Source organism: Triturus cristatus, chromosome 6 (genome assembly GCF_964204655.1).
Source record: "Triturus cristatus chromosome 6, aTriCri1.1, whole genome shotgun sequence".
In the NCBI taxonomy this organism is placed as follows: Eukaryota; Metazoa; Chordata; class Amphibia; order Caudata; family Salamandridae; genus Triturus; species Triturus cristatus.
In genome coordinates, this window is record NC_140589.1 from 1,432,672,623 (window position 1) to 1,432,698,796 (window position 26,174).

The 26,174-nt window shown below is 45.4% G+C and overlaps 1 protein-coding gene across 2 annotated transcripts in view; it reads left to right on the plus strand.

Annotated features, from left to right (window-relative positions):
• The first annotated feature begins 1,271 nt into the window (after nucleotides 1–1,271).
• The window catches only part of MTHFD1L (methylenetetrahydrofolate dehydrogenase (NADP+ dependent) 1 like), a 1,409,858-nt gene continuing 1,384,955 nt past the window's right edge, over nucleotides 1,272–26,174 (plus strand). Inside the window, exon 1 of one of the 2 annotated variants that reach the window (XM_085612491.1) lies at nucleotides 1,272–1,618. In XM_085612491.1, coding sequence (XP_085468617.1) covers nucleotides 1,425–1,618 — 194 coding nt within the window. In that variant the 5' untranslated portion in view covers nucleotides 1,272–1,424. The remainder of the gene's footprint in view (nucleotides 1,619–26,174) is intronic. The other variant, XM_085612490.1, reaches the window with a different exon arrangement.

Here is a 26,174-nt window from a genome sequence, read left to right on the forward strand (position 1 = left end):
TAAGAACTGCCTTTTCGTTCGCCGAGCTGCCTGAGTGAGGGCAACACAAAATGGCGACGGAATACAAAATGGAGTCGAAACTAAATAACCTCATGCCCTATTCTGTTTCCAGGGCGCTCCCTGTATATTGCTGGTTACACCCCTGTTGACACTGTTTCTCTACCATCTAATTAAAGATAATTTGCTTTCCCTGCGGACTGTAGCAATTTCCAGTGTTGGACAACAATTGCTGGAGCACGGCCTCTGATATCTGCATTTGGGTAAACTGTCTGTTAAAAATATACATCAAATCTTCAGCCAATCCTGTCAGAAAAGGCTGTTAATTAACCTTTCTCTCCCTTGAAAGTCCGTCTGCTCCAATACAATTACAACTAAACTCCCTAATTTTAACTCTAAAACATGTTCCTAAATGTTCACACATACAAGGAGGTTCCAAAATATAACCAAACTGCTGAATCTATAGAGGGCATTGGAACGGCTGGCCTCTTATATTGCAATTCAGTTTCATAATTATATTCCTTACCTACGAAACGGACGTCTGGATTTCCTAACATGTTTTACTTTGAAACAGCAATAAAAATAAAGCTTTAAACCAAGCATTGGTAATGCCAATAGGTCTGGTTTTAAAGAACTGGTGCATGGTAATATGAAGCATTACAAATAGCATGGGAATGGATATATATTTCTGTGGAAGCAAAGAACTCAAGAATAATATATTTGTAGGTTAAAAAGCCAGATGACGGTTGCAGAGTCATGCTAGACCTAAAAATCCATGTAGGTTGACTGCCCTCAGGCTCCTCCCATCTGTGCTGCTGCCAGAGTCACTTTTATTGCATTACAATGGCTTGTGTGCGCCCCTGAAAGTTCAACCTCAGGCAGCTGTATAAATAAAAGTATCACAGCGTGTGGAAGGCATGCACTTTTTTTGTGGAAGCACGTAACTTTGGCCCAATCAAAAACTGGTTCCAAACTTACACCATGCACACTTTGTTGGCGGAGCCAAGGCCCCTCTGTAGTCATGCCCACTCAATTATCTGGCTACAACTACTCTGTACAGCCAGAAGATTAAAAAAAAAAAAAAACATGACATATCCAAAACGGGACGGCGCTCTATAAATGCAGCAACACACGAGGAGCGCACGTGTAAGCACTTGAAAGAAATGGACACTTAAAAGAACACCTGCTAAGATGTTCTTCCTTTACCCGCTGGCTGCGGTTGTAGGGAGGGCGGGGCTACGTGTGACTCCTCTCGACAGAAGAAAAAGGGGCGTGGTCTTGTGCCCATGCTTTCAGCTGTGAATGGTACCTCTGCCTGCTAGCACTTTGCTGTGAAGTTCGCCGGCTTTTGTCAACCAGCTTTCCCGCTGCTCCCTATACGGCCCCTCTTTCCTCCTACGTGTACCCCCTCACGCGGTTTGGGCAGCATGCGGTGGTTGCGCGCGGTCCTCCTGCTCCGCGGGGCTGTGACGGGTGGACGCCGGACCCCGACGGCGGCAGGGCTCCCAGCCTGCCAGCTCCGCGGCGCCGGTAGCAGAAGCAGCGTCGGCGGTGCCGGGGAAGGGCTGTCCTCCTCGGCAGGATGGACGCAGGAGGGACCGCCGCACAGCTCCTCTGTCAGGTAAGGGGAGTGAGTGGATGCCCGTGTGTTGAGCCATCGCCCGCTAACATGCCCACAGGGAGAGGAGGCTGCCGTGCTCCTCGTGTGCGCCGCTCGTGGTACTTGTTGCTGGTTCTGCGATAACTTCCGCACAGTTTCCTGTTCTAGCTAATCCAACTAAATGAGCATTGTGATTTGGTCTCAAACTTGTGGAACTGCAGGCAAGGCAAGCCTTGGTTATGAACGAGCTAGGCTCCGGGCCCCTAGGTTGAGGTGAGCACACAAATGCTTTTTATGTGGTGTTAGTGGAGGCTGCAGCGCTCATTTTCTTTATAAATGCCCCCACTCTCTTTGTTTGTTTCTCTTGCGTTCTACTTCCAACTTCCGCCCCTTGTACAGCCTCTCACGTCCATTTTCCTGGATTATTGTTTCAATTTGCTGGCCAAGGGATGATATTTGTGTCCAAAGGCTGCTCACAGCTAAGAATTCACGTGTATGATTGTTTTGTGCTCTTTTTTGATCATATAGATTTATAGGGTGAATACATCCCCAAATTTTGTATTGGACGTCGTGTGTATATATAGAGAAAGTTGAGCACTCGGTTATGGTAGTCTTATATATATTTTTTTTCTTTTCTTTATTTGAAGACCTGTGCAAAAACCAGTAACAGCTGACACGTGTTTCGCCCAGGGGCCAGCAGACCAGGGCTTTCTCAAGGCGGAAAATCCTCTGTTAATAGGTTGTATTTCAATTCGGAGAAGAACCCACCAGTTACAAAGATGACCTGCTCGCTGCTAAGGTTGATCACTCAGGACCTGACTGGTGTGTGATCACAAAGGCCCCAATTGAGTAGCAAGGGGCTAGCCAAGGCCGGGAGCAGGGGAGGTGGCAGGGCACAGACCATCTAGAACTCTGAACATTGCCCTGTTTCTCCTAAAGACTCGCTCCACAGCATACGCTGCTAGAGATCTTCTGCTTAAAGCTAATGCTAACAGCTAGAATAGCAGCAATAAAAATGTTGCTCATGAATGAATGATAATAATAAGCACATAGTTATTCTCAGGAGGGTTTCCTGGTGCTATGTCGACATAATAATAGGTACAACATACAACAGCACCAGACGGCAGAGCACACTTTTCATAGCTGCCAAGGTTTCAGATTGCTTGTGTGTGACGTTTTCATAATTTCAGTGTAATTATGAGTAACATTCAATGACTGAGTAGTTACATTCTCACGAGCCAATATTTTGAAATGTTTTCTATCCAATAGCTAGAGCAAAGAGGTATGTGCCCAAAGCTTTTCCTTGGTTTAATACTAGGTGCAGGGATCTAAAAAAGAACCTTCTCGCAGCAATTAAATCAAAAAATAAACCCAACACTCGAGATGCTAGACAAGCGTATAAGAAGGAGCTGTCTAGGAGTAGGTTGGAATGGGAAGAAGAGAGGTGGGAAGCGCTGAGGGATGCCTTGGTGACTAAGGACGCCAAACTCTTCTGGGAGCTAGTGAGTTTTTCTGTAGGAGGCAGTGGGGAATCTTTCCTGCCAAACATTGCTCCCTCAGTATGGGAAACGCACTTTGCCACATTGTATTCTTCCCCCTCGGTCACCCCGGAGCCACTGAATAGAGCTCGGATAATGCAACCAAAAGACCAACTCTGTGTTCCATTGGATTTAAATCCTACACACGAGCATTTTCCTCAGGAGCTACCAGACCGTGGAAACTACTCTGGCCACCTAAGAACTAGGAAGCAGATGACTACTGGAAGTACTGAGGTTATCTCAATCAAAGAAGTAGAATCTGCTATTACCAGGCTACCCTCTAACAAAGCCCCAGGGCTAGATAAAGTGCCAGGCGATCTCTTTCGTTCACAACCTAAAATCTGGGGACCTTATCTAGTTGTACTATTCAATGCAGTCCTGGCAGGAGCTAACTTACCAGATACCTGGGCAGGGGCTGAAATTGTTCCTATTTACAAGAAAGGTTGCCCTTTAGCTCCCTCGAATTACAGGCCTATAAGTCTCTTGGATACTACACAGAAACTTATGGGCCGGATCATACTAGATAGAATACTTGAGTGGGCAGAGGAGAACAAGACATTAAGTACCTACCAGGCAGGGTTCAGAGCAGGGATCTCGACCTTGGATCAGCTCTTTAGATTACAGGTCTTATTTTGGAAAACCGTAATTCTGGGAGGGGGTAGTCTCTACCTGGTCTTCGTAGACTTACGGGCTGCTTTTGACCTCGTGCCCAGAGAAAGTCTATGGAAGGTCCTGAAAGATCTAAACCTCCCGCCTTACCTCCTAGAAGTTCTGAAGCGTTTCCATAAAGAGAACTATGCTCAGGTACGCTGCGGGAAAAATGGAGAGCTTTCAGAACGTTTTCCAGTTACCAGAGGTGTGCATCAGGGCTGCGCCCTGGCCCCCACTCTCTTTAGCCTTTACATCAATGGTTTGGTGGGTGAGTTGGACAAGGTTAAGAATGGTGATGTTCCTCGGTTGGCATCTGGACGGGTGCCTGCATTGATGTTCGCAGACGACACCTTATTGCTGTCTCGAACCTCTACAGGCATCCAGAGGGTATTGGATGGCTTTGTAATATTCTGTGCTTCGAGGGGGCTTGAGATCAACTTAGAAAAGACAAAGTTCATGATCTTCGGCCCCCCGAAGCGCACTCGCCCCTGCCCAGTCCTAAATGGCATCCCATTAGAAAGGGTTGGTACCTTCGTCTATTTGGGTGTTACCCTGACCGAAGATTTTGGCTGGGGCCCACAGGTGGTCAAATCTGCCCTGAGGCTCACACAGATAGCGCGGGGTATAAATAAATTCCAAAGGAAAACGCTATTTAAACCAGTCTCCCCTGGTCTCGAAATTTATAAAGCCCAAGCTAGACCTGCTGCAATGTACGGTGCAGAACTCTGGGGCCATACCCGTGTATCACACCTTTCTAAGGTCGAACATACATTCATTAGAAATTTGATAGGGCTCCCTCAGAGCACCCCGCTGATACCCCTGAGACTAGATTTAGATCTAGAGCCTATCTTTGAACTTCTGGCGAACAGACCCCTCTTGTACTGGAGAAGGTTGTGGACAGCATCAGAGCTCGGCGATTACAGAGCTGAGTTTCTTGCAATTTGGGATCAGCTGAAGAGTAGAAACATACCTTGGCTATCCCATATAAAGGCCACATTATACCAGATTGGCCTTCCCCAACTTTGGGAGACCCCAGAGCAAGGCTGTCTGGCGGTAAAAAGAACGGAGTTGTTAGCTCTAATTAGACAGCATAATCTGGACCAACTATACCGCCTGTCATCTATGGGTAGGCTGACAATGGAATTCCTGCAAGTAAAACTGACCCCCAGTAAGGAGTTCCTAGACTTGATTCAGCCGCCCAGAGCAAAGAAGTTATATACCCAACTAAGGTACGGCTGTCTCCCGATTGGGGAATTGACTTGCAAGTGGATGGGAAGAGGTGTGGGGGTTTGTCCCGTCTGTAATAAAACCAAAGAAGACCTTGCCCATGTTTTATTTTTCTGCTCCGCTTATAACAAAATACGAAGAGCCTGGCTCGTGCCATTGTGCAGAAACTTGGGATTAAAGCACTGTGCACAAGCCTGCAGGATTTTACGCTATGACACTTCCCCCCCCAATTGTGTTTTATGTCTCCCGTTTTTTATATGGTATGTGGAGAAGAAGGTCAGCCCTGATAAATCAATCAACTATTAACTTTTAATATAAATGGAATTTTATTGTTCTTTGTTCCCACTTTGATTACTGCTGTTTAATAACTTTTTATCTAAAATACTGAATTATTTATGCATTTTATGTATATGTACATATTTTATCTGTGCTTTTATGGTCACTGACCGAAATAAAGCTATCAAAGAAAGTTTTAAATTTCTCTTACTTTTTAAACAATAATGTAGAGATTGGCAGCTCTGCACCCACGTATTAAAGGAGAGACCTGTTGGCTTTACCAGTGGTTGCCAACTTTTATGGGTAGTCCGATAGAAAAAGCAGCATGCATGGGATGCATTATTGATAGTTGTAGGAATGCAGAAATATTTAAACGCGAACCTATTTACTTAATAGAACTGTATGGCACCAGTGCACCTGAAATAACCTTTCACTTAATGCAAAGCAGCATAAATAATGTGGTTGTCTTGTGTTATGGACAGTGACCTCAAAAACATACCTGCACATTAGGTATACGAATTGTGGGGATGGGGGCCTGGGGTTTGGTGGGTGGAGGGGGGGCTTGGGTGTTCAGTTGTTATAAGTGATTAGTAGGGGAAAAATCCATACTTTCAAATCTTTGGGGCGGTAAGATGCTTAGCAGATCTTCATAGAGAAATTGGAAGGGAATAACACATTAATGCTGTGACAAAGGAAAAAGAAGTACCTGCAATGATTGCTGCTTTTAGCAAATCTGACACGCAGCAGCATCCAGTTAAAATTCACAAATCTGCAGCAGTCTTGTACCACCTACATATCTATTGCATAAATGGGATGTCCTTGGACAGAACTCTTTACCCCTAACTCCCCCAATGGTGAATTTCTGATTTATGCCAGCTAATACAATGCATAGAAAATTGTCCAAGCTCCCAAAACATGTCGAGCCTACTGTTTGAGAGAGATGGGGTTCTGGTGTCTCTAAAGATATCCTAAGCGGTACAAAACACTCACACCCAGTCAACAGATCTGGGTTTGATCCATCACCGTTCTTTAGCCCACTCTGCCACCCCAGTTCAGACATGGCCATAAGCAAATCAGTCTGACCCTGTGCCTCATGGGAACAGTCCAGCCCGAACTGCCAAGCCATGCCTTCCCTGGACCGGAAACAAGCTTCCTAGGACCGGTTTCTGGCATTTCAGCCGTCTTCAGCCAGGCTTGCTTGAATCCAGTGGCAAAGTGAGCAAGGGACCCACGTCTGGGCATACCCTGCCAACTTAGGGCGAACAAAGCAAAACCAAAGGGGATGATGGACGGAGTGTTGAACATTGCAAGCACTCACCCCCAGTCAACTGAAATGGGTTTAATCCATCATCATAATATGCTAGCAGATGCGCAACCTTGTGTCCCTTCTGAAAATCCAAGGGGGAATCCATTAGGTCCTAAGCTCTTGCTTTTTAGGTCTCGCCTAGCTATTGCGTAGCAATCGCTATGCGAGACTCTAGTAAGGGGCTCCCAAAAGTGCTCCCAAAATTGGATTGCATGGCGAGCACGCGCACAATCACGTGCATCGTGCCGCCATGCAATCCACTTTTGGGGAAGCGCTTCAGCCCACTGGCGACGGGCGTGCGGTTACGCGCACAATGACGAGCAGAGGCGCCATATGGCTTTCCTCTCTCGTCATGGTGCGCGCACATCGCACACCACTCGCCAGCCAGTCTGCTTTCACTTTTGCGGGTTCCTGTATGCGAGGCTACTTTGCTGGCATTGTTTTTCTTCCATCAGCTTTGTTCCTATTTTCAAAGGCTTCCTGCTTTCACTTTTGCGGGTTCCTGTATGCGAGGCTCGCCGGGGCCGTGCTTGTTATATATGCTTGTTGAAAGTGTTTTACATTTCTGGATTAAAGTGAGCTACTTACGCATTCAGGGGACTCCGGGCTCTGTGAATCAGAAAGGCACCATCTCTCTGATCCCCCTCGCTCCGTCTCTGTGCCTCCCTATCTCCCCGGCTTTATACCCATTCTCTCTCCCCCCCCCCCCCCCCATCGCCTGCATATCCCCGTATATTTCACGACTGTCCATTTCTATCCATTGTTGCTACGCGCCATTTTATCTCTTTTCTGCCGCACTCGAAGACCAATCTCATTCTCCTCTATCTGAAAGTTCATTTAAATGTTCCAATGTTTGTTGCCCCACGGCTCCCCCCTCCACGTGGAATAAATGGAATGTGTTGCCCTGGGGAGAGGTGGGCGTATTTCATTTTATAGGTTATGAATTACAAACATTTCAAAATGAAATTTAATTACAGGCAGGTGATTTAATAATTCATGAAACAAACCTGTAAGGGTCCATCTCTCCGTTCTTTGAGGCCTGATGTGTGGTAATGTCTTTCATTTTTAGGCCTAGACTCTTTTTGCGTTGAGACCCTAAGACTTTATGGGGCTCCTTTCAGTAGCCCACCCGTGCTTCCAGCTCTCAACCAGTTGTGTGATATTGTACTTTAAAAATACAGTGATATCATTTACAGGTTTAATGTGGGCACCTACTCCTATTTTTTTTCCTGCTAATGAAGTGTGTACACTGGAGCGTGCTCGCCAAAGACCGCTACACGTACTGGCGTGGATCTCTTCCCGCTAGGTTGAAAAGGTGGTCCTTGCATGGCCTGGTGGTTGGCCTACGACAGTGATCTTTGGAGGGATTACCCGGGATTGTTTTCAGTTAAACAACAAGCATTTGCAATGCAATAGGTCTTGCATTTGCGAGAGTTTGAGCTATTAGCATTGTAAATTACAGTGCCTTTTATTTATGTTTTAAAAAAACCAAACTTAAATAAAAAGCATTGTCATTTACAATGTCAATAGCTCAAACTCGTATAAATGCGAGACCTATTGCATTGCAAATGCTTGTTGGCATAAGGCTCAAGGTAAAGCCCAGTCCACTTTGGCCACAATCCCCACTGTTATATGCTACTAGGCTATGTAATCATGAGAGAAGTGACCTGCCCTTGAGCCTTCCTCTCTGCCTTCACAACACAAACTCTACGAGCTCTAATAATTTTTAAAATGTTCCCTTTATTCCTTAAACACTACTGTCTTGTACCTCTCAACTGAATATCGCATTTTGTCCTGCCACACAAGGATCCTCCCTGCAGTGTCCCCATATTGATCTAGCCTCTGTATGGCATGCATGACACCATTATCCTCTAAAATCTTAAGACCCAGCTTTTCCTTTAGTCTGCTTGTTTGCTGTAGTGCATTCCGTCTTGACACAGCAATGTGTTATGCCTTGAATTGATTGTTTCTTGTGTATGTAGAGTATATGCCTGAAATGTACTGTTTGTGTAGCAAACAGAAATATTTCTATTTTTCTCTCTCTTTAAGGCGTAGCCATTTTTGCAATCAGCCCTTTCTGTGGTGAGCCTGGTGGGGACCATTTGCTAGACTTCTGTGTTTGTTCTGCTGAGAAAAAGGGAAATTTCCCAATAACTTTAAACAACCATTTATCCAGCAAATAGGTGGTGCTACAGCCGTCTACCAGCACTACCACCATTCTTATGTTGTGAACAGCCCTTTGCATCTTCCATATTGTGATATTAGTTCTGCCCATTAGTTCTGACATTTGCAACTTTAATTATGTGACTTTCGTCCATCTCAGAACTTGTGACGCTCTGACATTCTTTTCAGGGATGCTACAATAGAAAACAGTCTACATTGATTTTCCCTAACTTGATTTGCAGAGTTATTTCCTAACCTATTGCAGACAGTTTTTTTGGGGGGGCATTGTAAGAAATTGGTTTTTCGTTGGAGGGATAAGAACCAACATCAAGTAATAATTACAATCCTTGTCAGGGTGAACAACTAAAGTCGTTAAATAAACCTGAGCTCAAACCCCTCGTAGATGTGGCACAGAGCAGACAAGCTGAACTTGGGGACAATGCGTAAAGCATTTATGTAGTACAAAAACAGTAATAAAGTTGAAATACAAAATAATAAAAATCCAACAATTAAATTAGAAAAAGGGTTAAAAATAATATATGAAATTACACTAAAATGGCAGAAAGCAAATAAGGTTTTCTGGAGATTTGAATTGTTAAAGTTTTAAATAGAAATATCACTAAGAAGCACAGAATGCCAATGCTAGTCAACCTAAGCTCAATTTTAATATGACTGTGATGGAGTGCAGGTCAGATACTCCAACCATGTTTGTCCAGTGCAAAATATTATACCTTCTATCTTTTAGTTCTTCAAGTCCCAATCCACCTCCGGAGTACACTTCTAAAGCCACCCAAGGACCACAGTTGAGGCAGTTAGAGACTCACAGGGTGGCGGGGTGAGACCAACAGGAAGAAGTCCAGTCCAGGTGCAGGAAAGGGCATCTGGTAGCTTGTTGTGTCCCTATAGTTTTAACAGGAATTCAGCATTATGACCCTTGGAGTCCACTTCTTTGTCCTGGGTACAAGAGCAGGCATAGTCTTGTAGACTCTTTTCAGGTTTCATACAGCAGGTTAAGTTCTTTTATCTTCCACGGTTCAGGAGTATTCTGGAGAGGACTCATTTATGTCTGGCATGGGCTAATGGGTGGGAATGATCCTTGAGGACACCCTAACCAATGGGATAAAGGTTCCTGGCGCTAATCCTATCCACATTGAGGAATTTTCAAGATGGCTGAAGTCTTCAGCCACACTAAACTTGGGCCTTTAGTGCTGGGCAGGGCACTATGCTTAACCAAGTGCCCTCCCACGTCTAACACTATAATCCAGGTTACGGCAGTCACTGCATCTCCAACAAACTCAAACAGAGGTCTGATAGAGCAAAGTTGAGTTTTTAGCAACCAAATTATGGATACAACACACATTGTTTTGGAATTCTTTGAAGTACAATCCAAATGTTTGTTCTGCTGAGTTTACATAAAACAAACAGGCTTCAACACTGTAATGTCAAAAAGAGGCCCGCTGTGATTGGGGCTAGTTTGTCTGAGGGGGTGATTGGGGGAGGTGTGGGGGGGGGGGGGGGTTGGGACAGGAGTCCTGCCCCTGACATTTGCTTGTAAAAAAGGGGCCTCTTTGAAGTGCGCCCCAAGTGTCATATGAAAAACCCCAGCAGCCCTGTCAAGCAGGTCTTGGCACTCAAGCAGGATCTGATACTGTGATGTCAACAAGATCCTCTCTGTGATGGAGGCCGGTCTTTCAGAGTGCAAAAGAAGGGTGCAGGCCTTGGTGTTGGATATATCTGCAAGTCACAGAGTAGGCCTGTTTGAAGTTAGTCCTTGGTCCCAACCCACAGGCCATCCTGTCAAGGGCACAAAAACACATCCATACACCTAAGGCCTCTTGTCACTGTCCTGGGTGCAAGTCCCCCAACCCCCCTACCCCATTCATGCTGAGTAAAATGCTAATTACTGGCAGTCAGAGATGGGAGAACACAATATGGAATTAGCATCCAGGGTCTTCGGGCAGGGCAAAGTTAACTTTTAATAAGTCCCGTTTCCAAAATATTTATTAAAAATCTGACTTCCTCAGTGAATTGGGCTTGTTATAAATATTTCAAGAAGCCCAAAATGGAATTTGTGGCTATTTCCTAGCCAGAGATTACGATTAAACTCAATATAGTATACCAATGATTGTCTATGGAACAGTAAACTAAATGTATTGATTTTATAAAACAAATGCCAGTACAAACTGCAGTCAGTGACAGGACATGTTCAAGTACTCCTCGTGAAGACCGTGAAACCCTATTTCCCTGAAACCATATTCAGAACAGTCCAAGACACATTTCTGTAGCACCTAGATGTAGACAATGCCCTGTTGTGGGGTATCCCTGACAACACAGTAGCTCTCCTGAAAAGCATCTTACATGCAGTAGCAAAGCTTATCAAAGCCCTAAAGAAATTTGAGTGCAATACTCTTACTACACTGGCAATGCCTCCAACCCACATCATCTTTAAGATCACAAACCACTCTACTAGAAGTTGCACCAATCTGTATCTGGCAGAGAAGTTAGCTAGTACATGTGAATGGCATCACAGAAGAAGCCTGGATAGTTTCATGCTGTAAACCGAAAACAGTTAAAAAAAACAAAAAGAGAGAAACTGAAAGCTATGCGGTGTCAATCTGTGGTCATTTCATTTAGAACCAAAACACATAAAGGTACGGTGGCTTCTACAGCTGTTTTTGTTACTGTTATGGTACAAATCACTGATAGCTAAATTACCAAGATTGTGGCGCTGATAGGGGTAAGCCCAAGAGGAGAAGAAAGACCAATTTTATTGGAAGAGGAACCATTACTCACACAGTGTGACTTGCTTCATCATAGGCAACCTCTCCCTAACCTGGTAGGACAATACCATCAGGGTGGACTTGACCTCCTAGTAAACCCAATGGAGGGAGTTCTTAAGTAAGATAATTTGCTGAAAAAAACAAGGGGATTCAGATAAAGTTAAATGTAGCTAGAGGTAACTGGGTTTTCACCTTTATTAGTGGTGACCTTTGGTGTATCTAAAACCAACCATGCGATGGAATAAGAGCACAACAGCTCAGACTATCGTCTTATCGCCAGCATGTTTCTGCCCTAGTCCCCTATATCTGTTGGTGGCATTTGTCAGGGCTAAGGATCCCTAAAGATCTAGACTAACAGATCATCAATAGTAAAAAGTTAAAACCATGCACTAGAAGGGCCAGAGTGAATTCTACCTGTTATTAGTGCTAGTAGACACTTACTAAGGGGTTAGCCGCCATCCAGTCTGGGGCGGGACGATGTCCTTCTGTAATCACAGTCCTCAAGAGGTTTATCATGCAGGAGCACCTATCACCATCCTCACCCAGCCGGACGGATGATAGGAGCTCCTGCACATTGTACCTCTCTGTAGTCACATTTATCAAGGACATTACCCCCTTATAAGTCCCTAGTATATGTTACCAGGAGTTCCCAGGTCATAGGTGATAAAGGGATCCCTGGGCTGCAGCACGGTCTTAAGCCACCCTGGATGACCCAAGCAAACTACTGACAGCAGGCCTGCCATTGCAGACTGCGGGAGCTATGCAAACTGCTCGAACTTGACTGTGCCCTTACCATGTGTGGCATAGTTGGATGGACTGCTCTTGATATGACAGTCACCCCTAGAGAAGGCCTCCTGTGCCCAGGAGGGAGGGTGCAGTATATTACAAGTGTAGGCATGTAAGTTCAAGCTTGTATGTCTCTATAGTGTCTACCATTAAAGTATAAAATAAGTGATAGGCAGTCCATAGGATAACATGGGACTTGTACCCGGGCAGACCCAACACATATCTGAAGTCAAGGGAAAGCTGGCATGCACCCAATTGGCACCTTAGAGGTTGCCCATCTGGTTGCCCCAGCTTCACTGTGCCCTGGCTGACCAGCCTGCACTTTTCCGTGCCTGCTGCTGCCAAGACCAGATTCTGACCTCCTGCTAGGCAGTGTGATCAGTCAAAGAAGAAGCAGCAGCGGCCCGTCCCCTGCCAAAGTGGCGGGCGGGCTGGAGGAGGGAGCTGGGGAGGGGAAGGAGAAGGGGTTGAGTACAACATAAGAATTTAAAAAAAGAAAAATTGCTTACTTGATCGCGCCGCCTCAGTCACCCTCTTCCTACTTTTGGGACGGGCACCCAGACTGCACTGTGCCCAATCATGACGCTGCATGAAAGCAGCGTCAGGATTGGCAAGAACGCTGGGACTTTGTGCTCCCAGGGAGACTGGAAGCCTGTGCCTGCTTTCTCCAGCCTCGGCATCGCAGGTGGAGCTGGAGAAAGCTTCACTGCGCATTAGGGTTTGGCCGCCCTGAAACGACAGGCCAAACCTCTCATGCGCAGTGAACGGACAAGGGAGTGCACTACCACTCCACCACCACAGTGTCATCCCCTGGACCTGCCCCTAAGACTTGTCAGAGTCTTGGGGGCGGGTACAAGTGGATAAAAAAAAATAATTATTATAAAACGGGTTTAAAAGTTAAAACCAGTTTTATAATTTTTATGTGTGGGTGGTGGCAGGGGGGGCATCGCTTCTCCGCCCTTATGGAGGGGCCACTGCTTCCCAGAAGTCAAGAACAAAGGCCTAAGCAGGAAGGAGGTCACATCTTTTCCCCTCGGGCAGACTAGTGAAGTGACATATCAGAGCAGTGAGCTTTAAAGGCTGCACCGCCTGCCTCTGATCTGCGTCGGGGCTGTCCCCCTGACGAGGACACAGCCCTTCCCTTGCTCCAGGCATACTTGCACCCGTGCAAAAGGTGTAATTAGGTTTGCAGGAGGTGTACACCTCCAGGAAGGCTGGCCAAACCTCCATGGTGAGCAGCCTGATATCTACACTTAAAGTAGAATTCTGATATCTTTAGGAGGGCAGAAATAGTGGGTTCTGGGTAGAAAAGATGGCCCACACCATCGGATGTGGTCACCTCAGGGGCGGATTAGCTGCAGGGACTAATTGCCCATTGGCTAGTAGCTCCCCCACCCCTTACTCCTAAATCTAGGATTTAAGGGACCCCCCCCCCCCCCCCCCAAACACCGGAATTTCAGATCTGAACAGCTTACTTCAAAGAAGGACGAAGAGGAGACCTGTGTTGCCGACAACAGGACTTTGCCCACTGCACAAAGCAAAGAGGGATACTTTGACCCTGAGGCATGACGTGGAACTGAGTGAACAACCCTCTACCTTGGCAAAAACTTCAGTCCCGAAGAGAGGGACCCTTGTGGAAGCCAAAAACACCCTCAGTCCCCATGTACTAGTGGCATTTTTGCCCTGCAAACTGAAGGTAAAAACGCTCGCCGGATCCAAAAAACGCTGACCATCGGGCCCTCTGAGGGATCGCCCTAATCCAGGTGGTCCAGTGCATTGTGGGAGTTGTAGTCTTGCTTTCCCCGAAGTTTAAGGCCACTACATTACGTCCCCGGACCCAGTGAAGTTCCAGAAGCTTTCCGCTATGCTTGTTGGTCACAAATCCGGTAACAGACCCCCACACTTCACGCTGCATCTACAGAGAACACTATGCAACCATCATCCCGTGTCTGCAGCTGTATACCTGTTAGTGTTTTTGCATTTTGTTTCTTGCAGTACTGTGTAAGCAGTAAAAACAGCACCATCTGTGGTTCCCGTTCAACACCAAGGACAGCTAAAACAACTCTGCACCTGGACTCCACAGGCTTAGTAAAATTGATCTGACTGTTGTGCCTAGTCTTGGGGCCTGCCTGACCATACACCTATAAGGGTTCAGAGGAACTCAACCTGCAAGTGGTCGATTGTCACTAGTGAATTTTGCCATTGGCTGCAATGTTATTTTGTCTATGGATTTTACTGCACAGATTTAATATTGCTTCAAAAATCTATGACTCCAGTTATATGTTTGCTATTCTGTTCATTTTGGTGTCTAAATTAAGATTAATTTACACTCTATTTTTATTAGTTGGTGTTGAATTTCTCTCAAGTTGTCAACTACTTACCATCCATGTTGGTACTCGGAAATTCTTTACACCTGTTCCACCAGTAAAGTCGGACTGCTCTTTGCCACTCTGCCAAGACTGAGCTAAGGATTTATTAGTGTGAATCCAAGGACCATCTTTGGCGTATTGTGATATTACTCTGTAAGGCTACCCCGTCATACCACATAATATTCCACTTTCCTACACATGGCAATCTGTGTGCTGTATATTGATCAAGGCAGTGCAAAGGCGGATCGAGAACAGGACCAATGTTAAAGGATACGGGTGAATCCATGCAGATTTTATGTAAGTAATTGCCTATCATTTGTCTTCTTTCTTTAACTGTTTCTGACATTTTAATGTATAATTCAATGGGTGTGAATTACGTGAAAATAGTTCCTAAATTCAGAGTTCTTGGTATCAGGGCCTCCCAAAATCCCTAAACTGTCCCTACATATCACAAATATCTGCAGAACTGCCCCAACCTTTCCTCAGTTCAGATAGAGGTTGAAGATAACGTTCTATCTCTGGACAATACGATTCATCACCTCCAGACGTCCTGCTTCATTGTGTTGTGAACGATCCTGAACCAAAACCCTGGGCACACAACAGCCCATGTTTAGCACTCCATTCATATCTAGCTAGGTTTGCACTCTACAAATACTCATGCTTACAAACGGAATGATACATTATTTCCCACGTACACATGGGCGTAATCCAACACAGGGCTCCGATATTGACAGGTCACCCTACAGGGGCCAAGGCAGTGCACTTAGTGTTACACATGCTTTGTAAAGTATGTCTCAAGTACATTGCCATTCCCATTTCACCCTCCCCCCCCCCCCCCTCAATTGTATTACAACATTTACAATGGCAGTATTGGCACCGTTATCCCATCTCCCTAAAAGCAGGCCTTCCTATGCCCAGCAGACCTTTCTCCCTCCTATTTTTGCAGACACTGTATAGTACATTACAGATTGGCTTTCGTAAATCCTGGTGTCTGGTGGTTACAGCAAGGATTTGACAAACTCCCGCCAGTCCTATGGGCCCTCTGTTAAGTTATCGCTTGTTCTAGATCTCAGCGCGTGTAATTCTTTTCCCAGCTCTTGAAACAATGTAGGCCAATATTTAATTTTTGGCTTATGCGATTACAACCAGTTTATTGCTATCCTCTCTCTAACTAGTAACAAACTCGGCACAGAGAGTATGCTTTGACCCCCCCCTTCGTAGGTGGGAGTGCTACATGGATTGCTTGTAAATGTTGCAAGCGCCACAGAGATGCTTGTGTCCGCGGAAAGACGATTTGGTCTAAATTGTTGCCATGCAGAGCTGGGAGCAACGCGAGGGGTGCGTTATCTTTGATCGTGTTTACCAGATATTTCTGCAGCTTTGGAAACAAATCCCTCCAGTCGTTTTGTAGCAGGCCAGTGATTTCCGAGCTTAAAGTGTCGTGAATTGAGTTCTATTTTTGAGTGATTCTAGATTGTCTACCTCACATTATTGCACTCGTTGATATCCTTTACAAATGCATGTTTCGCTCTTCTTTCTTAATAGTAAGTACTCTGCTCTGATTCGTGTTGTTATTTCAGAAGCTTCTGGATTCCACTGCACACCTGTTCGGACAAGTATTTCCTGCCAGCTGCCATTTAGCGTGATGTGTGATTTCTGTGAACTTTGCTGCCGTTTTGACCCTGACCCCCCTCAAGGGTCAGAGGTCACCAGCCAGTAAGTGCTTGCGTAGCGCATTACCTCGCTCACGTGGCAGGAGGCGGCGCAGTCAGTCCTGTCACCGTCCGGCAGCCACTGTGTGTGATCCCAGAGGACCTGATCCAACTTGTTTACAACATGCGGGCCCGGAAGTGATCTATTGCAAAGTGCAAACTCAGCAGTTTGACCAGATACTCGTATTTTTGTCGAAAGTGGTCGATGACGTTACATCTCGTTTTCAAACTTTTACAAAGATATTCTTTAGATTAAGTAAAAAAAAAAAAACACATAAGCGCCCTTGGCTTTTCGTAGGAGTCTGGCGCGAGCGTGCCGAATTCCAAGGCATCTTAGTCATGATGCCCCTTTCTCTCCCTCTCTTTCTTGATTCTCCCTTACTCTCTCTTGATTCGCCATTTCTCTCTTGATTCTCCCTTTCTCTCTTTCATTCTCCCTTTTCTCTCTCTCCATTCTCCCTTTTCTCTCTCTCCATTCTCCCTTTTCTCTCTCTTCATTCTCCCTTTTCTCTCTCTTCATTCTCCCTTTTCTCTCTCTTAATTCTCCCTTTTCTCTCTCTTGATTCCCCCTTCTTGCTGTATCTCGTTCTAGCAGGTTCTTTTTGATCCCATCTTTCTCTGTTTTCCCGTACCATTATATTACGTTTAACATTTTGCACAATACATATTGTATCATTTTAGTATAACAAGTACAAAGTTGTCATATTTCATAAACCTATTTTCATATAAGCTTGTTCAGAATATTCTACATTCATGTTCTTTTATGTCAATGGCTGTTCATTTGTATATTTTTCATGGCCCGGTGCACTCTACTACAGAGGTGTTGTGTTCGGGTACATAGATGTGTTGAATTGTGATTTGTGTGGCTTTTATTTACTGGTGTTTGTCACCACGTGCTAATTGCAGTCGCCTACCGCATTTGTTATGATCTCTTTTACGCATAACCAGTGTACATGTAAGTGTCTACTGCATGTGGCGTTCCACTTTGCAATGAATTTACCTTTTTTTCTATTTTTAATGTAGTGTTTCACTTTCTATTTCCATAGGTTTAGGGGTTGTTTTAGTTTTCATACTGTCCATGGTGGTCTGGTACCCTGTGGGCGGATTCTTGTCTTTTTAGGTCGAGCCTAGCGTTGCAGCGCATGCGTTGCTCGCTTTGCGAGGCATATTGTAGTAGGGACAGATGTGGAAGTACCGTGGAAGCCCTGCTCATGTTTTTCATTGGCTGGCTTCATCGTCCATAGTAAATGCTGGCTTCCAATTGATAATGAGACTTCTTACTCCCTCCTTGTTACCACCCTGTATCCTTTTGGGACCGCCCATCCGGACTGGATCTTTTATTGTGGCGTTATGGTAAAGCAAGTATTATGGTTATGGTAAAGCACTATGTTTATTCAGTCAGTCGGCTTTCGTTGCCATCCGCTCTTGTTGCCTCGTTTTCTCTCTCGCTCTGCTGTTTTGTTTCTGCTCACCCACCTTCTCCCCAAGTGCCTACTTTTCACGGACTATCTCTCGCGCCTCTTCCCTGTCTCACTGATGGCCAGGCTGACATCTTACTTCAGGGGGAGAATTGAGCGCCGCCTTTGAGAGCTCTTTTATGCTTGTTAGTATGGTTTCTTCAACACAGTTTGCTCAGAGAAAGGGAGAACCTTTGAGCAGGTTAAGGGTTGAATTTCATGTCCACTCATCCCTGGCGTCTCTGCATGCTCTGCCCAAGTGAGCCCCAACTCCCTTCCATTGTGGCCAGGCAATAATTGGACTGGACACTTGTCCGCTGGGAACCGCGCTGAGGTCACTCACCCGCCCCCGCAGGTCAGTGAACAGCCCCTCAAACACTAACAATTTTTTAGGTGAATGTGAGCCTGCGCCCCTGAGGTGAGCGCCTTTAACCCCATTACAAAGAGCCCCGCCCACCGTCGACGCCTTCTTCTGTTGGTCATCCACTTCTGGTCTGGATGGAGCACTGGGTGGCCGCGAGGCATGCTAATTACACGTATGGAGACTGCATGGAAGCTGCTTACTGGGGGGGGGGGGCGTTCCTAGGGAGCATGTCAGGAAAAAAATGCAATCAATACATACCGCTCTTCTTTATAAAGCCTGCAGTGCGTACAAATGCAGCCAATGCGGTGCACAATCCGATGCACACTGAGCACAATGGATTCATTGTACGCCTCCGACAAGGCACAATCAGCCCTATTACACAAAGATTTGCTTATACAGTAGGTAAAACCGGTTTGCTTCTAGGTTTTGCATCATGCCATGCATGGAATAAACTACATCTTCGATATTTTTTTGTATTGCAATTTTCTCTTGTGAAGGATGGGTGCAAACGCTCTTTTCTAAAAAAAAACAAAAAAAAAAAAAAAAAATACATAATAATGGACACACCATCAAAAACTCAATTTTATGTGTGAAATTAAATTATTTTTAGCAATAACATTTTCATATATCTTGCAGGTGTTTCACGATCTATTTCTTCACATTTTGAATTGGTGCAAAAAAAAAATCCTAATGTAATATGGTCGGGAGCAAAACTATTAGGCCCTTATCTCTATTGCTCAAGAAGGAAAATGGTCCGAAATGTCAATATTGGTGCGATGTTAGGACCCAGTTGGCTCAAAGCACAGGGCTTCTTAGTAATGTGACATATGGAGTAAGATGAAGTGAGGCTGAGAAATCAAGACCACAAGACTTAAGTTCTATGTAAGCATAGCATCATAGTTCATACAAAAGATATTTTTGGTGCTCAATATTCTGTTTTGCTTCTGGACTCAAAGCGTTGTTTGATAAGGTACGCAGACCCCCAACACCTGCTAACGCTGCTTCCTCTATAGTTCCTTTACGATATTTTTGTAGTGAATGGAATACATGTGTTTGTAGTGAATGGAATACATTTGCCCCATGAGCTAGGGCAACTTATATTATTTCTCTTTTTTGGGTGTAGTTGATACCAAGGACTCGTTTTTAATTTCTTCCGGTTACAGCAGGTGAGATGAATAGTGTTTTTCGATGGCAAAGCCAGTGTTATCACTCGCCTCCCATTGGTCTAACAAGGAACCAGAGCTTGTAGAGCTGAGCCCGGCATATCGCACTTTTCATGATTTTAAAGAGATCATTGAGGTAAGTTGCACTAACTCCTAACCACACCAGAAAGTTCAGTTCAAAGGAAACCGAGATGGAGGCAGCAAACGTTAGGAAGCGCCAACAAACATCTATGGTCAATGAGTGTCAGCGGGGGACTGTCTGGACTAAAAGACCTGCCATCCCGGTGGACATGGAGGAAACGGGGGGGGGGGGGGGGGGGTTGCTGACGAAGGAAATTGGCTGACGAGCATGTCTGTGGTGTTAAGCCACAAGAATGACCTTAGGAAATCTAAGGAGTGTGTAAGGGATTGCTCTGCAAGTTGCACAGTGCGCCATACAATAATGGACCCTCATATGCACGGGCATCTCTTTTTTAGGAGTTTTGCATCTGCTATGTGTAGCCTATTGGATTCATATTTAAGCTGCCGGCATTGGCATAATGCAAAAAAAAAAACTGGATCAAGATAATGACCAGTTTAGAAAGGAGTCTTCATAGACTCGAGAGGGGAAAGAAACCTGTTATCACCACATTAGGGACTTAGTCAGTAGTGGTCCACTCAACAACAAAATGGGCCCCTGACAAAAGCTACTGCTTCTGCAGATGTTGTAATCCTTCGGGCAGCGTGCTCTGCATAGGTAGCGGAGCCATTGAATTGGAAGACTCTACTGGGAGACGATGTTAACATGTAACACTGAAACCTCCATAGACCGAGACAAGTCTATGAAACTACAGAAAATGACACACCATATCTATGCTGTGGCCAAAGAGTCCAGCTTGTGTCCAGATGAATATGGTAACTGGTGGGTGTGTAGTGAATCCATTGGAGTAAGGACAAGCTTTGGACCTGCAAACAGGTAGCAAACCTTTCAATTGACGGTGAAGACATTGTGGATTGAGCAAACTATTGATTTTGGAATAACGTGTTTGTCTTGGTGGAGTGTATATGGGAAATTAGATATTTTTAATACTCAAACCTTTCTGGTGGACAAGAACATTTGGAAAAGGACAGCTGTTGGAATAGATGACATGTCGTACAATGCAAGCAACTTGGCCATGCTTGAAAGATTTTGACACATAAAAAGACACACCTGATTGAATTGTAAGACAATGTATTAAAACACATGAGCATTTGTACACTGAAAAGTGCAGTACAAGTTTGTGGCGGTGTATTTAAACACATTGTGCCCAGTGCTGCTGGACTTTGGCACACAGGTTTGAGAACACAATTGTTTGTGCAAGAGGGCCTGCACGAGCAAGGAGCCATTACTACTTGCTTCAGCTGTCTAAAGGAGTTGTTTGAGATATAACTTGTGCCACTCGCCCCCCCTCCAACGGAGGTAGGATCACTTAGATGGTTAAAAAAAATATAATCGTTGGAGCTTCTGTTTCGTTTTTCTTGCAACAGATATACTAGTAACTAGAGCTGCAACTAACAGAAAAGGACGTTGTGTTACTGCTGAACTGTGTACATACACATCAGGCATGTTGTGTGTAGCTCTGGATGTATTTCAGGTTACTGCGTACAGAACAGAGCCACATCTGGCATGTTATTTGTAGGTCTGGGTGTATTTCAAGTTACTGTGTACAGTAGACAAGGCCACAACTGGCATATTGCGTCCAGTTCTGAATGTATTTCAAGCTACTGAGTACAGTACATATGGCTACGCCTGCATGTTGTGTATGGTTCTGAAGGCCTCAAAGGGAGTTTTATTTTTTGGGCACACAATCAAAGGCCTCATAAATATTACGTTCAATTCTACTGCTTTCCTCGGGAGTGTTTTCTCCTGTTCTGAATGTCTCATCTGAACTATTGTGGTTAGTTTTGGAAGCTGTATATAGTGTTGTGTTAATTTCTGGAGTCCACCTGTGTCATGCTACGTTTGTTCCAGTGGTCCCACCTGGAGTCTTTTTTTTAGGTTGTGCCTGGGCAGCACATGCGCTGCTCTGCGAGCCATGCTGTATTTGAGTGTTATAGAAGCCCGGCCCACTCTCCACCCATATTTGTCATTGGCTTGTGTCGTTGTCCTTCGTAACTGCTGGCTTCTGATTCGTTAATAGGCTTGTTAGTCCCTCCTTAGTATCGCCTTGTCTTCATTTGTAACTTCCCATGAGGACTGGCCCTTTTACGTCAGTTGTTACATGGTATGTCTTTTTTAGTCTGTAAACACTATTTTCTTTAATGAGTTTCTCCTACTGCAGGCACTACTTGCTTTCCTGCAACATTCATGGCGCCTTGCACGCTTTCACTTTCCAAGCAGCCCAGGACACTGGCAGCAGCTTCTTTCCATAGGTCTCGCATTTACAAGAGTTTGAGCTAGTGGCATCGTAAATGAGAGTGCCTTTTATTTATGTGCTAATTAGAAAAACAGGTAAATAAAAGGCATTGTCTTTTACAATCCGTACAGCTTAAACTCTCGCTAATGTGAGACCTATTGCATTGCAAATGCTTGTTTCTTTTACTGTTAACCTATCTTTCCATTCCTCCTTTTTCAATTTTCTGCCCCTCTCTGTCGGTCAGAGCCTGTTGATGAAAAGAAGTTCCTGTCACCAAAAATGAGTGCCAGGAGGTGGGTGGAGTTGGGTAGGACCCAATATGGTCTCAACTCCTGTGGGTTCATGATACCGGCTTTCCTCTGATGTCATCTGTGTCTTCCCAGAACTGCTCTCTGCCCACTGAAATGGAATAAGACTTTAGTGACTGGGAGGCCAGCTGTGTTCTGTTTTGGTGGTATTTTAAATGCTTTCCCTCCCCTCTGGCCTGGTTTAAGGAGAAAGTGTGCAGGGTAAGCGGCCTACAGCTGCGAGGCTGCGGCAAACCTGGTGCCAGGGTGCTCCCAGGTAGGAGGGAGTTAGTAAGTGAGTGATGACAGTATTTGCAGATTATGGTGGGAGGGTGGAAAGGGTGAATAAGCCTAGGACGGCACAGCTTCAACAGAGCTGCTGCTCGCTCAAGATGGCCCCCAGGGGTGTGGAGAGACGGAGGAGGCACTTGTGGAAGGTCAAGCACTGATCCCAGAAGTCATCCAGCCAGCCATTGCAGCTGTGTCTAGCGCCCGTGCTTCAGGACTGACAATGGGTGCCCACCCAGACAGACCTTTGTCCTAGACTGTTCACATGCACGATGATAGTGCACATCCTTGGAGGCCTGTTTACCTCTCCATCTGTCCGGTGTCAGGCTGTTATAATGGCTGACAGTAAAAATAACAGAGGAGTTTGAGCCACAGATGGGGCCCTAAAGGAAGATGCCAAGAGACAGCTTGGGGGCACCAAATGAAGAGGAAGGTCTAGCCCCAGGAGAAAAGATGGGATGTGGTTGATTTAAGGGGTTGAGTTCAGATGAGGTACATTGAGCAGCGGAGATTGCTTTGTCTGTGAAGGCAGTCAAGGAGGAATTGGATGGCCTTAAGGTCAGGGTGCAGGGTATAGAACGTGAACAAGGGAGAACAATGCAAAAAGCAAGTGCACTGGGACTTACTTGTTCAGCAACTAACCCCATGGTCCTGAACTTGGTGTCATTGAGAACCAAGGCGGTTGATGGAATCTTTACCCTAGAGGTGAAAATAGAGCGACTTGATAATATGCGTGTGGCTTCCCTCCATAGAATACTGGATGTTGTTACAGTGGCATTGCCAGCTGAGGCCCTGTCCCAGAAATGACCAATGTGATACAGGAGCTTTGGGTGCCAGAGAGCGAATGAGATCTATAGATGGTCAGATCTGTTCGAAACTCCCCGTTGGGGCCTGAGGAGTTATCTCTGAGACAGGGGTACAGTTAGTCCCCCTGCACTCACCGAGTGGAGACATAAGAATCCTTGAGCTGTGGTTGAAAAAGAAGGTGGTGCAGATGTTGTACTTCCATAACTTAAATCCAGACACCCTGGCATGAAGGAGGACCCCTTATGACTGAGAAGGGAGATGTTTGTGAAGAGCTTGAAAGCATTGGTGGGTTTTCTTGTGCATTAGTTTCCCAAACTGGAATGCAGTACATGTTCTCACAGGTGGTTTCTACTGGGGCCTTCATGGTGAAGCTTCCTGTGAACTCTGAGGGATCACTCTTTGTTTTTCAGCTTTCCCTGTGTTTCTTACACGCTTATCTGGGGTACCAGGAGGGTATTTGGTTGGAGAGGGCAATGTTGTGGCTTGGTGAACTGAGGGCTCTCTTACAAAAGGAAGAGAGCCCTCTTGTTAGCCTGATGTTGGTTCCTTTTGTTCTTGTTACTGTTGCGTCTGAAGTTTAGTCTCAAACTTTTTCTCTCCCTTTTTTTTTTTTTTTTTTTGTTTAGTTGAATTCTCCTTGGATCTGCTGTGCATACAACAGTGGGACTAACCTATGAGAATTGTCTAATGCTTTGTTGTTGAGCTGTTATGTGACAAGATATGACTGCAGGGACCCTCATTAGTTATGTTGGTGGTTCTTGCTGCATTGCTACTTCAGTAAAAATATTTAAATATTAAATAAGTGCCAGTGCACATCATGGGCACAACTCAAGAAATTGTGGCACTCTGAATTAAAATAGGGCCCTTGGAGGGATGAGGGCATACACCTTCTAGGCTGCAGGGCTGTTGTGGGGGAGAAGACCCACTAATCCAGTGCATATAGCACCAGCGTAACCCCCGCTGCGCAAAATCGCTGACTGTTTTGCTGTTTTCTTTGCCTGGGAGGAAGAATGGACTGCAACTTCCATGCTGCTGATCTGTTGTGGCGGGGGGGGGGGGGGAGACTTGGCAATCCAGGACGTATAGTGCCAGTGTTACTCGTGCTGCATTGGACACACCTGAGTGAAGACTGGGCCAAGAGCAGTCTAATCTGAGCCAAAACAATGCCGGGCAGGGCCCTATCTCTTTGACCTGCTTCATAAATGTTTGACCTGGGGAAAAGAAAAGCCATGAAACCCATAATAGGTGATTGAAGGAATGCTTGCAATGTGTCTAACCACCAGCATTCTCATGTGATGGCATCCCTATCCATAGTTATTTTGTTCACCATGCAACCGCACAAGCAGCTCTGGACCGGTTTTACCCTAGTTATGGGCTCCTCAGGCAGAGCTTGGTTCCAGTGACATGGGGAGCATGGGACCCATGTCTGGGCATACCCATACCACTTAGGCCAGTACATGATACACATAAAAGGTGATGGGAGGAATGCATGCACTTTTTCTAACCACTGGCAATAGCTCAGGGTAGCATCCCAATCCATTTCTCTTTTGCTCACTGTGTCACCTCAGTTTGGATCCAGCCATACGCAGTCCAATCTTGACCCTGCTACTTATGGGAACAGTCCAGCCCGAACTGCCAGGCCATCTTTGAAACAGAAAACAAGCAACCCAGGACCGGTTTCGCCCTAGTTATGGGCTCATCAGCCGGGTACAGCTTGATTCCAGTGACTCAGTGAGCATGGGTAAAAGTAAAGTCATCTGCTCCTGGGGAGATTAGAGTTCCCCCACAGTAAATTCAAAGTTAATTTTTTAACTACCATTGTGGAGGCCTAAATGGTGAAACTGAGACTATGGAAGAGCAGTTGTACTTGCCAAATCAAGTTCCACATATGTGTCCTATTTCTGGTCCCTCTGCTGGAATTTCTTCATTGCAAAGTACAACTTCTATGCCACCTTTCAGCTTATAATTTTACTAACTCTATTGATTGTGGCTGATATATATCCACCGCCTCATCATAATCTATTGGGTTCATCTGCCCCCCCCCCCCCTCCACCCACCCCCACCCCGTAAGATTAATCACCCCTCCAAAAATCGTAGCAGTTTGATTAAGAATGTGATATTCTCCATGGGAAAATATAACAGTTTGGTTTTTCTTACTAAGTCTAATCCCCATTCTACTAATGATTTATACAGTAAAACAGAGGCCATTGTCCTCACTTATTTTGAGACTCTTAATAAGAGGCTGGCTGTGATTGAATCAAATATTGTCACGCTGTTCAAGCTCATTGAATCACTGTCTTCACTGCTGTGAACTGCTGTTAAGGATAAGAGTGAGGCCGCCATTGTTCAGATCTGGATGCTGACCCGTAATGCAGGTCTTCAGCTGTCCAAGGTACGAATGACTGTTTCTAGAAGCCACAATGTTACCTCCCAATGGAATATGTGGTAGGCAAGTGCCTTTGAAGCTGCCACCTTCTCTGGAGGAAAAAGCCAACAAAAGCGACAGACTGTGGGCAAAGTCTATGTGACGAGGCATTGGGACAGTTTATTTGGCTGAAGACATCAAGTTGATACGGGTATCCTGCCCTTAGGAGGCACAGATTCCACATGCTGATGTAATTCCATTCCACCCCTGCAGTGGCCAGGCCTGACCAGCCCTTCAGAAAACCCAGACCTCCCATCCTCGTCGCCAAAAATGTGTTGTGGTGCACTGTAGAAAGGAATTGCGTGGTTTACCAGTGTATTTATCAAGTTTAGTAAGGTAGGTCTGGAACAGCAGGACCACACAACCATCCGCACCGACAAAATCTCCAATATTCCCCCCAGGAGGCACAGATTCCACATGCTGATGTAATACCATTCTAGATTCCAGCCCTGCAGTGGGCAGGCCCAGGACTGGCCAGCACTTTAGAAAACCCAAACCATAACACACATAAAAAATCTCCTTGATGGATGAAAACTTCAGTGGGATGAAGAAAACCAGCAATCTGGGTCCAAGAATTGAATTTGTCAGGAATGAGTAGTCCGG